The 19,787-nt window shown below is 35.5% G+C and overlaps 1 protein-coding gene across 1 annotated transcript in view; it reads left to right on the forward strand.

The window, feature by feature from the left end:
• Positions 1-19,787, forward strand: part of GNAT3 (G protein subunit alpha transducin 3) — a gene marked incomplete at its 3' end in the record, with an annotated part of 59,084 nt that overhangs the window by 33,213 nt on the left and 6,084 nt on the right. Inside the window, 2 exon segments of the mRNA XM_081244415.1 lie at positions 9,755-9,912; positions 14,347-14,475. Coding sequence (XP_081100541.1) covers positions 9,755-9,912; positions 14,347-14,475 — 287 coding nt within the window.

Here is a 19,787-nt window from a genome sequence, read left to right on the forward strand (position 1 = left end):
GGGGGAAGGGTAAGCTGTTACAAAGTGAGAGAGTGGCATGGACATATATACACTACCAAACGTAAAATAGATAGCTAGTGGGAAGCAGCCGCATAGCACAGGGAGATCAGCTCGGTGCTTTATGACCACCTAGAGGAGTGGGATAGGGAGGGTCGGAAGAAGGGAGATGCAAGAGGGAAGAGATATGGGAACATATGTATATGTATAACTGATTCACTTTGTTATAAAGCAGAAACTAACACACCATTGTAAAGCAATTATACTCCAATAAAAATGTTAAAAAAAAAAAACAGTGAGCACTAGCTCTCTTCTTCCACTTTCCATCTGTCCTTCAACCATTTCCATTGCTCTTGTCTCTGGCATGTCACAGAAATTGCCCTTATAAATGTCAGTTATAATTTCCTAATTGCCATTTTTTAGGAATTACTCATGAGTCCTTATTTTAATTCCACTTGACTTCATTGAGTTTTTCCCTCCTAAAACTTTACCCTGGCTTCTAGGATCACTCCCTTTCCCAGTTCACCTCCAAACTCTACTATCCTCCCCGATTCTTTGACTACATCTTCACTGTTGGTGTCTCTACTGTATCAGGTCCTCTTCTCTGCTTACTCTATGCCTCCATCACATGAAAATTGCTTAAGTCCACCGATTTTCACAATCATCTTCAAGGGGACTGTACCAGAATATTTCTTCCAAACTCAGACACTTTGTCTGAACTAGGGAAGCAGATAATATCTACCTCTATATTCTGTGGATAGGTCTACATCAGAATAAACAACATTAAACTTATCTGTCCATCTGGGCTATAGTCCCCTACAATGAATCACAGCAACAGCAGCCTCTAAAGAAATAAATCTAGGTGTCGTTATACTGACCCCTCACTCTCTTACCAAGTTATGCTACATCTATGTAAGGTATGTTTCCCAACATGTCACTTAACTCTACTGTCACTGCCTTAGTTCAAAACCTCAGCATTTCTGACCTGGATTAATAACGGCATCTTGCTGTGTTGTTTCTACTTCCCCCTCTCTTCCTTCCACTGCATTATCCACACTGCCACCAACTGATCTCTGAAAAAATGATTGTATCTCCTTTATAAATTGAATGCTTCACCTATGCTATCAAGATGAAACTCCGAGACGTGGTAAATCAACAGTTCAGAATGCAGCTCTTGCCTATCTCTTCATCCTAACATCCCATAATTTCCCCCTTCCTACTTCCTGCTTCAGAAATGCAGGACTAAAACAGTTCTGTGGACTACCATGCTATGGGTGGCAATACAACTTAGTGGCTAAGATCACAGGCTCTAAAAGCAAACTGTGTTTGTTGAACAGCTGTACTACACACTAACATTTTTAGTCAGGGATAGTGTCTTAATGTATCTATGCCTATGTTTCTTACCTGTAAAATGTAGGTGATAATTTTACCTACTTTAAATTAAGGCTTATTGTAAGAAATAAGACATAGAAAGCACTTAAAACAATGTTTGGCACATACTGAAAGCTTGATGATTGTCAGCATCTATTTGGTCACACAGATCCTTCTGCCTAAAATGTTCTTTTTCCTTTTGACTCTGGAAATAACTATTTATCCTTGAAAAAATCAGCTGATCATCACTGCTGCCAGGCAGTCTCCCTGATCCCTTACAACCACTCCCAATAGAGTTGATCACTTTTTCTAGTTCATCATACCACCTGCCAGGATTTTTGCTAAACATAATCACACTGTACAAAAACAGGATTTCATGCCCTACCTTCCTGTAATCTACTACTCTCCAATAGAACTTTCTGGGGTGACAGGAACGTTACATCTGTGCTCTCCATATGTGGCTAGTGTGATTGAGGAACTAAACTTTTAATTTTACTTAATTAACATGTCTGGTGGCTACTGTATGGGGCAATGGAGCACTAGTCTGTTTCTAGGGAGGAGGGACTTTTATAATTCATTCATTCTCTTCAGTGCATGAAATATGTTACTGAAAATGCCCAGTAAATGCTTTTTAATTTGAACAGATCTAGGAATGAACTTCCAGGCAGAGAGCTGTCTCACATCAATTGCAGCCCTTAAAAAGCAATATTGCTTAAGTCCCACTACAGCTGGATTTTGTTAACTGTGCTTTTGTCAATTTGCTTGGTGAAAGATATTTCCTCATCCTATGAGAAAAGTATAGCAATCAGAATCTGTTCCAGGAAGAAAACCTAAATGCCCCCAAGTTTATTTATAATTGCCATTTAAATATAATAATTAAAGTAATATTCTAATTTCAATTTTTGACAGAGAACTGGGATTTCTTTAATGAACTTATTCCTGATCTATCCATAAAGACATTTTACTGTTTTTTTTCTACAGCCTTTGACTATTTTATTCACTTATTTAAGTTATTTAATTGCTTGCTACAGCAGGACAAACATGGCCATTTTTGAAGTAGAAATACAGCCATTATTGGCAATCAAATATTGAAAACAATAAATAATAGGTATACGTACTGCCTTTACTCCTTTCACTAAGAGTCCTTGTATTTGAAGGTTCTAATATCTTGGGAGGCATTTGTGTTGTTTTTTTCCCCCTATGCTAAAGCCTCTATGTGTATGGATGCAACACAAATCCTTAGTAATATGTCATTCAAATGATGCCTGATGAACACACAAGCACTTTTAAAAGCAATAAGAAAAAAAAAAAAACAGAAAGGAACAAGAACATATTATGCAAAAAAAGTGATTAGCATACACAAAGACATTAACTTTCAATAGGTGTATATTCCAAAACTAGTAGTAAAACTTTGATCTCTGATTGAATGAGTGCAAGGGAAAGAAGAGCTCAGCCAAATTAAATGTCTAGGCATTTCAACTTTAAGAACTCAGTGGCAGGTACACACCATGAACAGTGACAATGGATTTAACAGAGGGTAATTACCGCCATTAAAGAGAATGCCTTTGTTACTGTTATAAATAGAAAGTAGGCACTCCTATTTTCCAGTGTGTCTTAAATAATAGGACAAGACGTGAATGTTTTGCTAAATTACTTCATTTCCTCTAGACATCATGTTATAAACACTACAAAAAGTTTCAGAACTCTGTGTGTATCTTTGTCCTCAGAATATTGAAATCTTTCTCTTGAAAAGAAATAACCTTGCTAAGTAAAAAGCTAATGACTGACCCTTAAGAGACAACCAGTATAATCCCCTTATTTAAAGATGTAAAAAAAAAAAAAGAAGGGCCAGAGAGGATTAGCAAGTTGACCTGCATTAAATAGCCAGAGTTTAGGGGAAAACCCACTTCTCCTGGCTTCCATTATAGTGCTTTTCCCCTATACAAGGATTTTTGTAAAAATATTTTTAACAATTAGCATTATTTCTTTTATTTTCTTCCTTCTAAGCAATAATAGTTCCTCAGACAGGTTTACCTTCTGCAATCCTTTGAGGATGATTTAGCAATGTTTGAATCTGCATGTGTAATATTCCATTTATTTGCATCACAACCTTGCCCACTGCTACTTAAATGTATTTTTTGTTTCATGCAGCCCAATGTTTGCAAATTAGTGATGCCAGTCGTCACTAAATACCTGAAATGTGTTGGTTAAGAGTCTTAATGATCTGGCATGCAGGTGGAGTGAAAACAGACTGTACATTGCTACCATTATGCTAACTACAAAATAGAAATAAATGTTATTTATTCAAACCCTACATTAAATGGTGTAAACAGAGTAACTTAAGCGGCACTAAGCAATTGACATAACTTCTTAGGAGTACTTATGTCCTCAAGTATCAAGCATCAGAGTTGTCAGGTACTATATAGCTCACATTTTGATTTCGATTAATGTAGATTATAGCAGTTTTAATCACATTCTTCAGTATTTGATTTTAAGATTAATACACTCTCTACCTGGCTTAAACTGTTTATTCAACAGATAATTGCTAAGCATTTTGCTTATGTGTGGCTTTCAGAGATCTGGTGTCCTATGGCTTTCAATTTAGCTTTCAATTTACTTATACAGTTTATATGTTTCGATTTATTTTATACAGTTTGTACATCATCACACAGATTGCCATTCAAAGAGAGAAAGTATCCTAACTGAAAATATACATGAGCTTTATTAGTCACTGGTTCGGTAAGTCTGGACAAGTTACTTAGGTTTCAGATTTTTCATCCACTCAGTGTTAGTGCTTTCATCATTAAATTACAATGACCATTACAGGAGGAAGCAAAACCATAAGAAACCCACATAAACACAAAGTATTGAAGAACGTAAGCCCCCAGTAAATATTAGGTATTTTTACTTTCCAATAATCACATTGAATGTAGGCTCATTAACACTTATGTATGGAAGTCTACATATCCAATACCATTTGAAAAAGTTTTTTTTCATTACACTATTATTTATATGGCAGACATCTGACTGGACACTAGGAATATACTGAGGAATCAGCAGTAAATGAGATGGAAATAGTATTTGCCCTCTAGAGAAGAAAGATTGGTGTTGAATAAATAATTACAAAGCATGAGCTATTTCAAAAGAGCAGCATAGCTAGATATGGAACTAAATCCTCCTCATGTGTAGAGAGAATTACTGAGAAAGGGAAGACTATCACTAATGAGGATGGGGCGGAACTAATAAATTTCCCTTTGGAAATGCTGAGTTTGTAATTCTGTGAGCCATCCACATGTATGAACAGTTGAAAATGTGCATTTGAAGTTCAAAGGGGATATTTGGTTAGAGACTTAAGTCTCAGTGTTACTGCCATACCCTTACACTAAGGCATATAACTGACATTAAGGAAGGGGATGGGATGGAAGAGATCAAGTGCTTAGATTGAGAAGAGAAGGGCACTAAGGAGAATGGAGATGTAGGTAACAATGTTGAAAAACTCCAACGTTTTCCGGTCATTTGAGAGGAATAGGAAACTTTGGAGAAAATGATGGAACAGTAAGAGGAAAACCAGGAGAATATGGAATCATGGAATTTGAGTGAAGTGTTCCAAAGCAAGGTGATCTAAATTGAAAGGTCTTAAGAGGTCAAGAAGGTAGTATATTTCAAAGAATCTAATGGATTTAATAATGTAGAGATTATGGGAGAGGATTCAGAAAAGTTGTGAATGCAGAATCCAAAGAAGTGTGTTCAGAAATGAGTAGATATGAGAACAGAGTTTAAAGAACTATCGCTGAGAGAGAGAATCTGTAGTTGAAGGGGAATACAGCTAAAGGGGGGTCATTCTTGTTTCTTTTGGTTTAATGTTTGATAAACTAATTTCATGAGTATATAACTTTTAAAGAGGGTAAAGTTGAAGAAACACGAGGGGGAAATAATAAAGGCATTCACTCTCTCTGAATATTCCTATATTCTATTTTAGAGCATCTAAAGCAATCACTAGACCAACATAAAAGAATGCTGAAAATTAACACTTTAATTACACATTTTGGGTGTTGTGACCATCTTTGACATTGCACCCTATGAAGTGAATCCTATAATTACAACTAAAGAACACTGATTCCTCAAGATGTTCTATGATAAAAGTTCTGTAATCAAATAAGTTTGGGATACATATGTACTATAACAACTTATTGGAAATTTACCAACAGTATTTGTAAGCAAAGGCTCTGAAAATCCTATAGTTAAAACGTGGTATTCTGAACCTGACAGTTCTGCAAATTATTAGGCTATGATATCCTTTCCTTCCATTGATATATCAATATTTTTTTCCACAACCTTTTGAAATATGATTCTAGGGTTCAGAATGAGTTCCACAAGGTTCTAGGATCATCTGAGGTCCCTAATATTGATGAAGAAAGTCTGAGTAACTTGTTGAGGAAACATATATTTAACTTTCTATGCAACATAATTCTAGAACTATCCAACATTAAGAAAATGAGCTATTCTAGAACCACCATAATTCCCAAGCTTTTCCAAATACATGATAGGGGAAAAAAATTTCTTTAGGATGCCACTCATACCCACTGTGAATTATTTGAAACTTTTGGAAAATTATTACACATCCCTTAAAATTTCTCTAGAACATGAGGTCTGAGCTAATTAGTATATTCATTTTACTGATTCATCCATTCAACAATATTTCAGGGACATGTACTATGTGTTAGGTTCTGTTCTTGGTTTTAAGGATATAGAAATGAACAAAACAATAAAAATCTCTGCTTTCATATGCTTATAGTCTAATATAAAAGATATAAAGAACTGTGTACTATATAGGTAAAAATAAGTGCTATGAAGAAAAATCAAGGAGGTTAAGGGGCTAGAAAGTGATGAAAGAATGAAAAAAAGGGTGATAGGGAAGGCATTCTCGAGGAGGTGGTATTTGGGAAGAGATGAAGATTTGGGAAGATTTCAATGAAGTAGGAAGTGAGCCACAGGAAACACACGAAGAGATCAGCCATTCTCAAAAGCTCTGAAATGGGGGCTTGGAGAGTTCAAGGAATAGTAAGGAGTCCAGTGTGTCTTGAGGAAAGAGGGACAAAAGTGCAGGGGTAGGGGGGAGGCAGGAAATAAAATTAGAAAGGAAGACGTGGCTAAAACTGTAGAGCCTTGTGAGTCACAGTAAGGAATTTGGAATTTTATTGGAGTTTGATGGGAAATTACTGGAGTTTTTCTTTTTTTTTTAATCTGGAAGATAATAGGTAGGAGTTTGATGTTCAATCAATTTGGCTGTTATATAGAAGACTGTTCATAATAGCTGCTAATTTTGGTGTGATGTATTTCAAAAATTCAAATTTCATTGGTGGGCCCAATCCCTTAAACAATATCAATTTGGACTCTTTCATTATCATCAACCCTTTGATAACTGTAGAAGAACTTCAAGAATTGAATTGCAGTATGTCTAATACAATATTATTTATGGTTAAAAAAAAATATGTTGCCAGTTTTCTCAACTCAGGCTGCACATTTGAGATACCTGGGAGATTTTTAAAACTACCTTTGCAGACCGTGACACCTAGAGATTCAGACTCATTTTGTTTGGGTTGGGGTCCTGGTATCGATATATTTTTTAAAAGTACCCCACATGTTTACAATGTGCAGCCTGGTTTGAAAATCACCACCATCAACTTTACCTCTGCATGCAGTACACTAAAATATAAAAGGTCTTGAAAGACAAAACCAAACTGATAGGATGGCTTGCCCTTGGGGAAGCTAATAATAAATGATGATCAAAGAGGACTTCATGGGCTTCCCTGGTGGCACAGTGGTTGAGAGTCCGCCTGCTGATGCAGGGGACACGGGTTCGTGCCCCGGTCCGGGAAGATCCCACATGCCGCGGAGCGGCTGGGCCCGTGAGCCATGGCCGCTGAGCCTGTGCGTCCGGAGCCTGTGCTCCGCAACGGGAGAGGCCACAACAGTGAGAGGCCCGTGTACCGCAAAAAAAAAAAAAAAAAAAGGGCTTCATGACATTTAAATGCTCAAGGTGAGACTATATTCTTGATACCTCTACAAATAAAGTATATGTAAATTTAAAATGGTAACTATTTAAAAGAATGAAAAAGTATATAATAGCTTGTTTTGTAAAGCTTACAAGGCATGTGATTTTTTTCCCTTTAGGGACAACACTGTTTGAGCAGCTGTTGCACTGCATCATTTGTCCTAAATGGCACTTTAGTGTGGAAGGAAGCAAATAGGATGATGCCAGCAAAGTGATCGGATCATATTTCACTAATTTGTATTTCCTATCACATCAAACTAATCGGGAAGAAGGATTTTAAAGTTCACCTTTTGTTGATGCAATAAAATAGGATCAAAGCCCTTGATTTGGGCCAGTTAAAGTTTGTTGCCTAGTGGTCATCTGATCAGTTTGGTTTGGCAATAAAATCCGATTGTAAAGAAAGATGAAATAAGGTTTTTAGCCTCAACAGAGCCTCTCTTTAACAATGAGAGTTATACCCTTGGTTCTTCATGCAAAGAGCAGATTTCTAGTAAAATGGTGACAGAAGCCTGTCATAGATTTCAAATAATAATAAATTGAATTATATCAGAAAGTCACCAGGTTCTTATTGGACATACTTCACTGGTATCCACCTGATTTTGCAGAAAATACGTTTGGGTTTGACTCTTTAATGCTTATTGTCTTCATTGATTTGGCAAATTTACCTCTAAGTTTTAGATTCATCATTTGTAAGACAGAGAAAATATTGTGTCTATGTGACTACTGTTGTCAGGACTATGTAAAATATTACAAGTGCTAAATGTCATGTGAGTTGTTATAATAATACACACTCAAAAGAGTTTGAGCAAGAAAGAGAATGAGATTTGGAGTCTGACAACCAAGATTTGAGCCCAGATTTCTTCATTTGCTTGGTCTAGCATCATGGTCAATAACTGAATTAGTCTGAAATCCACATTCTTTGTTTTGTTTGTTTGTTTCTTGTGGTACGCGGGCCTCTCACTGTTGTGGCCTCTCCCGTTGCGGAGCACAGGCTCCAGACGCGCAGGCTCAGCGGCCATGGCTCACGGGCCCAGCCGCTCCACAGCATGTGGGATCTTCCCGGACCGGGGCACAAACCCGTGTCCCCTGCATCGGCAGGAGGACTCTCAACCACTGCGCCACCAGGGAAGCCCTGAAATCCACATTGTTAATCAAAAATTTTTTGTCATAAACCAGTTGTTGAGTATTAGTTTAAGTAAACTGTGGACTACATTATTGACTCAAACTTTTATTGCCTTCTGCTCTTGTCACTTCCAAATATCCCATCAGGAGTAACACAATGCTTGCTTTTTCTTTTCTCCTTTTCCTCTTTTTACTTTACTTCCTTCCCATCTCTTTTCCTAATGAAGTCTCAACTCTGCCCTATCGATTTGCCCCAAAGGCACGTAAGTGACAACACCTACAAGGATGTTCAAAAACTGGGTGGATCAAAATGTTTACCATTGCTGGGCTTCCCTGGTGGCACAGTGGTTGAGAATCCGCCTGCCAATGCAGGTGCAGGGGACACAGCTTGGAGCCCTGGTCTGGGAAGATCCCACATGTCACAGAGCAACTAAGCCCATGCACCACAACTTCTGAGCCCGTGTGCTGCAACTACTGAAGCCTGCTCACCTAGAGGCTGTGCTCTGCAACAGAAGAAGCCACCACAATGAGAAGCCCACGCACCACAATGAAGAGTAGCCCCCACTCGCTGAAACTAGAGAAAGCCCGCTTGCAGCAACGAAGATGCAACGCAGCCAAAAATAAAATTAATTAATTAAATAAAAAAGTTTACCATTGCTAATTTTTATGATTACAAAGAGGTATGTGATGGCAAATAATACTGTATATCAATACATTTTTAAACTCTAATTTTAGAGTACTCAGTTTTAATTTCCTTTTTTACTCTAATTCTTACTTGGTATTTTTGTTTCCTGGAAAATATATGGCCATAATCAAAGGAAGACAATGTGTCTGACTAGATCAGGTTCATTATCCTTTGACACTAGCATGCATTTTGGTTGTCTAGAAGCTCAGTGGACTCACACTAAAATACTGTTATCCCTTTTTACATCACATTTAGAAATCAGTGATATATACCAAAATATCCTAATTTCTCCATGTAACAGTTCACAGTTTTTGCAATGAAAAACTTTTCTGGACATGAGCCAATCATTATAAGGAACTTGAGTTCTAATGTGTTAACCTAAAAATATAGTGACTAGATGCTCAATGAAATTATTACTGAATGAAATAAGAATCACCAAATTGAAATGCTCTATTGGAAAAAAAAGAATATGTGGTCCCAAATAACAACGTATTTTTATCCTTCTCACAAAAACAATGCTATAGGAAGACCAAAGACAACTTTATGCGATAACAAATACCTTGGAAGATGGCAGCATGATGCCTGAATTGGCTGAGGTAATAAAACGACTGTGGAGAGATCCAGGAATTCAGGCCTGCTTTGAAAGGGCATCTGAATATCAGCTCAAAGACTCAGCAGCTTAGTAAGTGAATGCATTTTGACAGGAACTGTAGCTGAAATATTTACATTTAAGAATTGTAACTCTGTATGCTCTACATTTGTAATCACAAATGATGAAAGTAAATGGCTTTACATTTTATCATACTAAAAAGCAAGTGAAGAGAAAGAAAAAAAAAGATCAAGATGCTGTAAATAAGATGCAAGAAACATAACCACAGGAGCATTTTAAATAACTAATTTTGAACCTATATGTCTGAGAAGATATATATGTTGTAAATATTTTCTCCCAATTAAAAAGATTTAATCCTTACACACTAAGTTCAACATGAACACAGACTGGTAACATGCACACTGAGGTCTTGGGCTATTCACTTCATCTCTATTCAAGTTACCAAAATCATCTTCTAAAATAACCTTATTAATGATACATGCTTTGGCTCCATTGGTTTGATGGGCATGATATAGCATTTTAGAAGAAAGTTATGTATTGATCTGAAAAACATTTGTATATTGTGGGATTCTTTTTGAGTCTCAAGCAAGATTACATAATTTTCACAACTAACATCAACCAGTTAGCAATGTTTAGCCATAAGGAAATTAGGATGTTGTAACAATGTTTATAATTTCATTATCAAAATGATTTTAAATTTCCATTTTAGTAAGTGTTCCTTGACCTATCCCATGGTTAAATGCTTATAAGCATGTGTGCACATGCATGTAAATATAATGTAAATACTTATTCTATATTGCTGTCCATGCATATGAATGTGTAAAAGGGTATAAATAGCAGTTCTTCTGAGGCTCCCAACAGAACATGCTAGCAGTACTTTAAAAAACAGTTAAGTAAAAGTTAAACAAATGAAAGATTATTTGAGGACAGAACAGTAAGACTTGCATGATGCTTCAGATTTTTAAGCATAACGAGTAGGAGGATTATGGAGAGAAAACAAACCATACAAACTCTAGGAAAACATAACAACAGTCTTCTGTGATTGCTCATTCGTTTTCATTTTAAATTACAAAATCCAATGGACATATTGCCCTTGGAGGAAAGTGCTGCCTTATCTCTCTGATGACCTAGAGAATGGATATCATCCTGTGATTACATCAACAATGTTTTAATACTACGCTATAGTATAAACATTGCTTTTTCAGCCGCATAGCACAGGGAGATCGGCTCGGTGCTTTGTGACCGCCTGGAGGGGTGGGATAGGGAGGGTGGGAGGGAGGGAGACACAAGAGGGAAGAGATATGGGGATATATGTATACGTATAACTGATTCACTTTGTTACAAAGCAGAAACTAACACACCACTGTAAAGCAATTATACTCCAATAAAGATGTAAAAAAAAAAAAAAAGGAAAACATTGCTTTTTGATATGAATCATTAATAAAGGCAGTCACAATCAGAAACTGAATTACGGAATATTCTCATAAAATGTTGCTTAGCAATGTTCTGGGGAGAGAAGAGAAGGATAGTTCAATACTCGTAATGCATACATTTAGTTTCAGATACACATTACTGGTTAAACGTTTTCCCTTAAAATAATGTAACTTGTATTTGCAATTATATTATCATTATGTTTACCAAATTCTTTGCTCTTTGATAACAAAAAAATTTTACAGATTGTATACCCCAAATGGGCAAATAGAATGACTTTTTTATTGTTTTTCCTAGACTTTCTAACCTTTAATTTTAGCTTTTTTCTTTGTTTTGACACATAAAATATATTTTATACTGGGACTATCACATTTCAGATTCATATTAAAAGCATTTGTCTGTTCTTCAAGTTTAACAAAGGTACACAATATCTATTTGCATCCATTTTTGTGAACCTCGCCAGTAATGTAATGATTTTTAACCACCCACATCGATTTGCAAAGAGCCGTAGAATAACGACAGGAAAAAGAAAGTTTTCATTTAAAATTTAAAAATTTAAATGTTAACTTTCTTTTCCCTTAGGGATTCTTAAAGGGAAGATTAAGCAAAAGCTTGCTAAGAAAAATAGTTGAATGGCCTTTGCTTTCTTCCAAAAATTAACAGCCGATTTTTTTCTTTCAAATAATTATATTCATGTTTTAAAACTAAATACACTATCAGATTGATAACACATCCATTTTATTTCATATGCATTATATAGGGCAGGGGTCTTTCTTTTCCTTCTCCTCTCTTCCTCTCTACCTCCCCTCCTTCTTTTCCTTTCCTTCCTTCCTTCTGTCTATTTATTCATCCACCCATCCATCCATCCATTTTTTGTGTGTGAAAGTGAGATATTTGTTATTCTCTCAAACCTAGCAACCCTTTAAGTTGAGGCCAGCAAAGAGGTGAGTCCTAATCAGAGAATGTTGTTTGTTGGCAACATAACACCTCTCCCCTAATCAGTACTAGCAAACTGAAAGAAAAGGGTCATGACAGTGGGAAAAATTTTAACTAATACTTCATGGTTTGCTGATTGGACTGTCCAGTGTGTGACTTAAACTCCAGGTTTTAAGATTCAACATGGACTTTACTAGGAGAATACTATTTTTATATGATTAGAAAAAGAATCAGATATTTTTTAAGTGATTTGAGCTATATGTATTCAGGGCCTCTGGTTTAAGTTTTAGACCACAGGCTTGAGCACCCAAATTCTATATTTGTTTATTAAAATGAACATCTTAAATGCAAATTTGTCACTCTGCTACTGCTTCTGCTTTGCTTGAGATCACTTATGCATGCAAATAAAAGTACATTAAAATGTGTCCTTACCAAAGCATTCATTTAGCTATCATTAAAATGAATTTAATCTCTATCATGGCAGGTATGTTTTTGTTTGGTTTGGTTTGGTTTGGTTTTTGCTCCTGCATGAGCTGACCAGTAGTATACTACCACATATGCAGCCTGAGTTAACAGGAAATTCACCAAGGACCTGCCTTCAAAAATCAAAAATACATAAACTAGAACATTTTTCCAATACTTTCTTCTGATATTTCTATCTTGATTTGTCTGTTTTAATAAAATTAAACTTTATTAGAATAAAACATGGTGATAAATTTTCCCATTATACATATATGTGTTTCTGAGTGTGATTGTCTATTGGTCCTTGGCCAAAATCCCTTTGAGGCACTTGGCAATTCTTAGTTTATTTCAGCTTAAAATCAGAAAGTTCCTCCAAGAATAAATTATCTATATTGCTGTTGAATTTATTAAAAAAATAAAATAAAATAGCATTGGCTTTCAAGGCATTGTGTTAGGCGCTAACACATAACAGCTCTTTAGCTTATTCCCTGAAAACTTCAACTGTTGAGTAATAACTAATATTCAGTTAGATTATACCTCTCAAATTCTGTCTAGATGGATACATGCCCATCATGATCTTTCTATTTAGGTTATATGTATAAACTTGGTTCAATATAATGGGCAATTTTGTCATAAAAACCTTACCAAGCTATTACTATCTCTATTTAACAATTTTATAGAAATAGCCATATTGCTAAGCTCCTAAAGCCTTAATATCAAAAGTGTATAATAAGTGATTTTCAACTGTTTTTAAAGCAGTGATACAGTTTGTTTTAGTCCAAAGACATGATCTGGTTTGAAGGATGAAGCTAAGAACAGTTTGTTTCCTCTAATCGAACAGACTCTTCTAGAGCACACAGCTTAATCAGATTCACTCCTGCCTCTCACCACCTGTGAGAAATCCTGTGGGCAGCAGAAGGACAGTATTTCTCCTGGTAACAGTAGGGTTTTTAAATATGGCCTCCGGTGAAGAGTGAAGGACACACTGAGGCACTGATGGAAGCGAAGAGGAGGTTGGAGAGGATACAGTGTGGAAATTCAGCTTTCTATCCCCAGGAGTGTGATTCGGGAGTGGGTCAGCAATTTCATGAACTAGTTCCAGCATGAACCAGCAAGAAAGTCAAAAGTTTCTTCTGTTACTGAGCTAACCAGATATAGTCATGGTTCTTAATGAAAACGATTCCGATTCTTAAACTAAACAATCCAGGAGAAACAACACAACCACCATCAAATTATGATATTAAAACCAGTCTCTCTCTTAAACTTTGAAGTGCCTACATACAAACAACAGCCTTTTGAGACTAGTCTAGTGACCATCATTACAAGGTAGCATTTTTGGGGAAGATCTAAGTCCTATAAGGAGAGCTTTCTTCTCAAATGTCTATTCAGATGCCAGTGAATCCATCACATCATCCTTATCAAATACAAGCTAAGGCAGCATTCATCCAGTTGCCTTTAAAAAAAGGTCCCACAGGTCAGCTGTGTGTCACACTCAGTGCTCTGTAACATCCCAGCCGCCATGTTCTTGTAATTCTGGGAGCAGAGTGTGAAAAGCACCAGTGTGGAGTTTAATAATTTTAATGGACTCTAAAGTAAACATTCATTTGTACTCAATACTGATATCTTCTAGTACAAAGTTAAAATTATATATGCTATTTTGTTTGTTTTCCTTATTAGCTACCTGAACGATCTGGACAGAATAGCAGCTCCTGGCTACATCCCAAATGAGCAAGATGTTCTACATTCTCGAGTGAAAACAACTAGAATCACTGAAACTCAATTCTCCTTTAAAGACTTGCATTTCAGGTATGATCCAATGTCTTTTTGAACTCTCAACAGAAATATGCATCAGACACAATATTTCTTCATGGAGAAGAGCTCTAACCCATGGTCAAGTGCAGTGAGTCCTTGGGCATGCTCACTAGGCCTCAGGTACTTTCAGTACCACTGTCTTTCATTGCCCTCCTGTAGCTCTACATGCCAACCCTCATGCTGAGCCTCATCCTTTCCCTCCAGTAAAAATGCCTCTGTCTTGAGTAGGTGGGAGCTAGATTTTATTTTCCTCATAGTTGAAACTGATATCCTACATTGAAAAAAAAAAAAAAAAAGGAAATATATTTAAATAACATTTAACCAACAGGTGCCAGGGATCATATTTCCTGTGCCTTCCTACTCCCTCATTTGCTTGAAATATTCTTAATTTGTTTTCTTAGTTTAAAAAAAATGAAAATAATTGAGAATTATTTGAATGTGACGCTATTTACTGGAATAACAAGGCCTATTTAATAAGCATGGTTTGTGTATAAAAATGAGTCCATTATTTTCATTGCTGTTGCATTATCAAGACACTCCTAGAAATTCTATTGTAAAATTACTCATTGACTATACTGAGAAAGAGAAATCCATACCATAGTGTTAGAAAATGTCCCTTGACACTTAAGTACTTCTCCCTATGATTGCGGATGAGGTGGAGTATTCAACATTAAAACCATGTCCTAGATGTCCCCCTTGGTAATGAAAAAACATCAGTAAAAACATAGTTCAGTCATTCATGTATGCGATAACGGGAATATTTTTAAAAAGTATAAAAAATGAAAAAAAAAGTGACATGACTTGTATCCATTTATGAGGACAATTTGTTTCAGTGGGATCAAAGTTTAATATTTTTTAAGTATTAAAACTACTGACACATAATATCTCATTAGAATAGTTATTACATGGATGGCCAGGATACTTTCAAGTTAATATGGAAGAAAGCCCTTCAAAATTTACCCCGTATTTTCAGGCCCACAAATAGTTAATTTTCTGAAAGATGAACCAATGATCAAACCAGGATAAAGGAACTGCAAAGACTGGGACGGACATCTCTCTTGACAAACGTAAGCTGTTTGTCTTCGGGCTTGTCATCACTGTGGTATAGTTCCTCTTTAGCAACTACTTTCTCCAGACTCCTGATCTTTGGTCCAGTTTTCAGAGTTTTCCTTTGAGAACCCAAGTCCAATTCCTCCTCTCTGCCCCTCCTAAGCCTGTCCATGCATTTGTGGCACACTCACTTTTCTCTCTTACTCTCCTTTCTCCTCTCCAAATTTCTCACTGAAACACAGACTAGAAGCTGAGTGTAGGCCTTGGGGCTGATCCTACCAAGGTCCCAATCCCAGGTTCTCCATTAATTAGCAGCAGTTTTTGAGGAATAAAGCTACTTTTTCTTTACTTGCCTCATGAGGTTGTTGTGAAGATTATTTGAAATGAAGTACCAGCACAGAGTTATAACTTGGTGTTCGCTTACCTTACATAAGCAAATGGAATTTTCTGGATCCTAGACTGTCTGGATCATAATAAGCCAATTTTAACACTTAATGCCGCACATTGAACACCCAGAATGACCCAATCCTGGTCATTCTCTACAACATCAACCAATTTAGTATTTTGTCAGAAATAGTCACTAGCATGAATTATCTTTTTAATATATCTGTTCCTTGAACATTCCAAGCCTTAGAGTCTTCACACTTACTGTTCTCCTTGCCTAAAATGCTCTGATCCTGGATCGAGAAATGGAGGCTAAAACAAAGTAAAAGGTTTCCCCAAGATCATACACAGAAGTGCTAGAAATGTGATTAAAATGCATATCTTCCTAACTTCAAATATCACACTTCTTACACTGCTTATCACTGATGGGCTATAAGGTAAATTGGGCTGGAAACTATTCTTTTCCTGTACAGTAAGTGCTTCCTCCAGTGTTGTTCGTCATTCACAATTCCCTTCAAAGAGAAGAGGGAAGGGGGAATAAAATGACAGTCTATTGGGGAGGTGTATCTTTCAGTTGTCAGGGCTCTGTGGTACTTCACCAGTTGTGTTTCTAAAATGAGGCTAGATGCGACAATTGCCAATGAACACACAAAACCTCAGAAAATCACGTTCATTTCCTGAAACATCAAGTTCACTCAGTACCAAGTAGTATCATATTCACACATTTTTAAAAATAATTTTTTGAATATTATACAGCATTTGCATTAGGATGCTAGACTTTCATTGGTGTATCATCATTTTTCTGTCCTTTTATAATTCTTTGGTTGATTTTGTAAACCATTTTAAGTTGTATAAGTGATCTATTCTACTTTCATATATCACCGGCCCTTATGAAGGAATGTGAAAGGGCTTGCTAATTCTCTATTACAGTATTGATGCTAAAATGTAAGATGCTTGTGAATTGGATTGTGAAGCTCAGTTAAGACTTATTTTGACATAACATTTTCTATACTATGCAACTATTACCTCTTTCGCACCCATTAAAACAGGTTTTGAGCTCTTTTGTTTTCTTAATAGGTTTTGCTTTCTCTCTGGCTTAAGAGGGTGTGTTATTAAAGGCACTGCCTATGAGGAAGAGAATGTGGAGAATTTCTCTAAAAACAAATATTTAAACAATAAAATTTTGAAAATACTTAAATTTTACTATGAAACATAAAAAACACAGCTATACATACTTTTAAGCAACTATTTTAATCATTTAAACACATTTTTAAATTTAGTCACAGCAATTGAGATATATTAATCCCTTAATAAATTCTCACAGCTAAATCACTTTTTTTCAAGTGCTAAATAAGATTATCCTAAAGCACATAGGCTTTTGCAGTGTAACATTTCATAGTATTTCAAAATAGGAATTGTAAAAAAAATAAGGTACCTTCCAACTTCGTTTCAGTAAGTGCCCAGGTACTCACATTAGCATTGATTTGTATTCACATAGCATAAATCATCCTAAGACTATTTAAAACTAAAGACTTAATTTACATATTAAATTCAAGAACTGTAGAATTTTAAACAGGAATATCAAAATGAAAAAATTCTCTCTATCAAAATATTGTATCATCCTCATGTATCACCTAATTTAATGCAAATTTCCTTAGAGCTCTTATCAAACCAGAACTCCAACTGTCAAACTGGTAAAATTCATTCTCTTTACAGAAGTTACTAAGTAAACAGAAAATGCAATGCAAATGTGAGCCCTTTTATTGCTAAAAAATAATTCCGCAGGGCAAAGAACTTACATATTTACAAGGATTTATCAGTTATAGAGAAGTCCTTTCTTCCTGATTGCTTTATGATTAAAAAATAGAACTGAAAGGACATAAAACTATATGGAAACTAGGGAAAAGAGGTCACCAACCATTACAACATAGAGCTTTAGATTTTGTACCTGTTACATAACTATTTGCAACAGTGTTTAGTGGATCCATGATATGAAATAAATTATAATTGTTCTGAATTTAAAGTTGAATCATGTGCACTATGTTCATTTCTGTGGGAGTATGAGACAGCTTAGCAGTGAGTCTGGTTGTCTACCCAGCAGCTATATCCCAACTTAGCTTTGTTAGTTTTGTTATTCTCTATTAGACCTCACAGAGCAGTAACTCATGTATAACTATACCTTTGTTTCAGGTATGTTCATGGTTAATGTTACCAAAATTATAAGCTATATAAGATGATGTCTAATTTATTCTCATGATAGAATTTACTTTAATGACTTTAAAAATTATATTATTCAATAATCAGAGAATTATCTAGTGGGCATTTTAAGTTACACACACACATTTAGTAGGAAATATATGATGGTATTAACAATTATGGGAGTCTAGAGACCCAGCTTCCCTTGTGGTTGTAAATCCTTTTGATTCTGTTTTTAATAACAAGCAATTAAGGGATTTAGAATGACCTCTGTGCATATACTTTTTATCTGCAAGCATCTGCCCTAATCTATTTTCAGAACTGGGTACCAGGGAAAGACTTGGTTAAGCCATTTTGCTGTGACTGTGTAGTGGTGACACAGATCTACCTGTTGGCCCTGACATACGTAGCCACCTTAGGATTTTATACCTAGACTTACTGTGCTGATCACTTTATAATGCATATAAATGTCGAATCACTGAGCTGTACACCTGAAATAATAAAATTTTATATGTCAACTATACTTCAATAAAAAAATAAAAAGTTATACCATTTCTGATATAGTCAAATATGTTGAATAAATCCCATTCAACAGAATAGTTTAAAATAAATTTCTACTCAGATTAGATCCTATTTTTCTGTGGTCAAATATATAAATGATGTCAGAAATTGTTATTTTTCCAAGAGAGTCACATGCTTATAGGATGAGCAAAGACATCTCACAAATAAATTAGCTGCAGTAACATTATTAATTTTTAGCTCTCCTAGACTATTCAATGAGTTTGCAAACACTATAAAGGGCATATTATTCCATAATAGTCTATTCTGATATGAAATGTAAATAATCTTGTGTGGCCAAATATTTAGCCAACTGTTTAACATAAACTAATAAAACTCAATAACTTTCCCAACTGTTTAAAATGGACTATAAAACTCAACTGTTTAGTCAACTGTTTAATATAAAGCCATAAAACTCTGATGGCTTGCAATATATTAATATCATGGGCAGTTTAACAAATAATTGATGTTCACTTGTCGCTTAAAAGCCTAGCCTGTGAATTTTTAGTTACGTCGTACATTTCAGGCATTTAAACCCATTTTCTTTACTATTTAAGAATCCTTACTTAAATATCAGACTTAAGGAAACATGTATTACATACATACATACATACATAAGTAAACAAATAAATAAAACCTTTCCAACATGAGAATTCCAAGTTCCATTTAAAGTCTCTAAAGCTCTAGTTATCTTAACTGTCCAGGGAATTAAGGTTATTCAAGCTATATCACATATGCATTCACCTCATTAATTATCCCAGTAGATTTGACCAATCCAGATATTCAGTCAGCAAGTATACAGGTTTTCCTCTGATTTCTATTACTGTTTTTCTCAGAATAGTTATGATGGAGTGTATATTTACATTTCTTCCATGCTCCACTTTGGGCATCTCCACATTTTTTCAGTGGTTATAATGCCTTACACCTCTAAAATAAGCCCCAAATGAAAATTTAGATGAAGAGCTATACATGAAAAGAGAAGTGTAAAGAACAAATTACTACAACAGCAGCAAGACAAAAATGTACCCTTTCTTAGAGCTAATGTAATATCCAGGAGAATCAATATAAAAGCAAAACTCCAGCCACTGGTCTGATTTGGTAATGAACATTTCAGTTCA

This window comes from Mesoplodon bidens (genome assembly GCF_964165515.1).
Source record: "Mesoplodon bidens genome assembly, chromosome: 9".
Classification (NCBI taxonomy): domain Eukaryota; kingdom Metazoa; phylum Chordata; class Mammalia; order Artiodactyla; family Ziphiidae; genus Mesoplodon; species Mesoplodon bidens.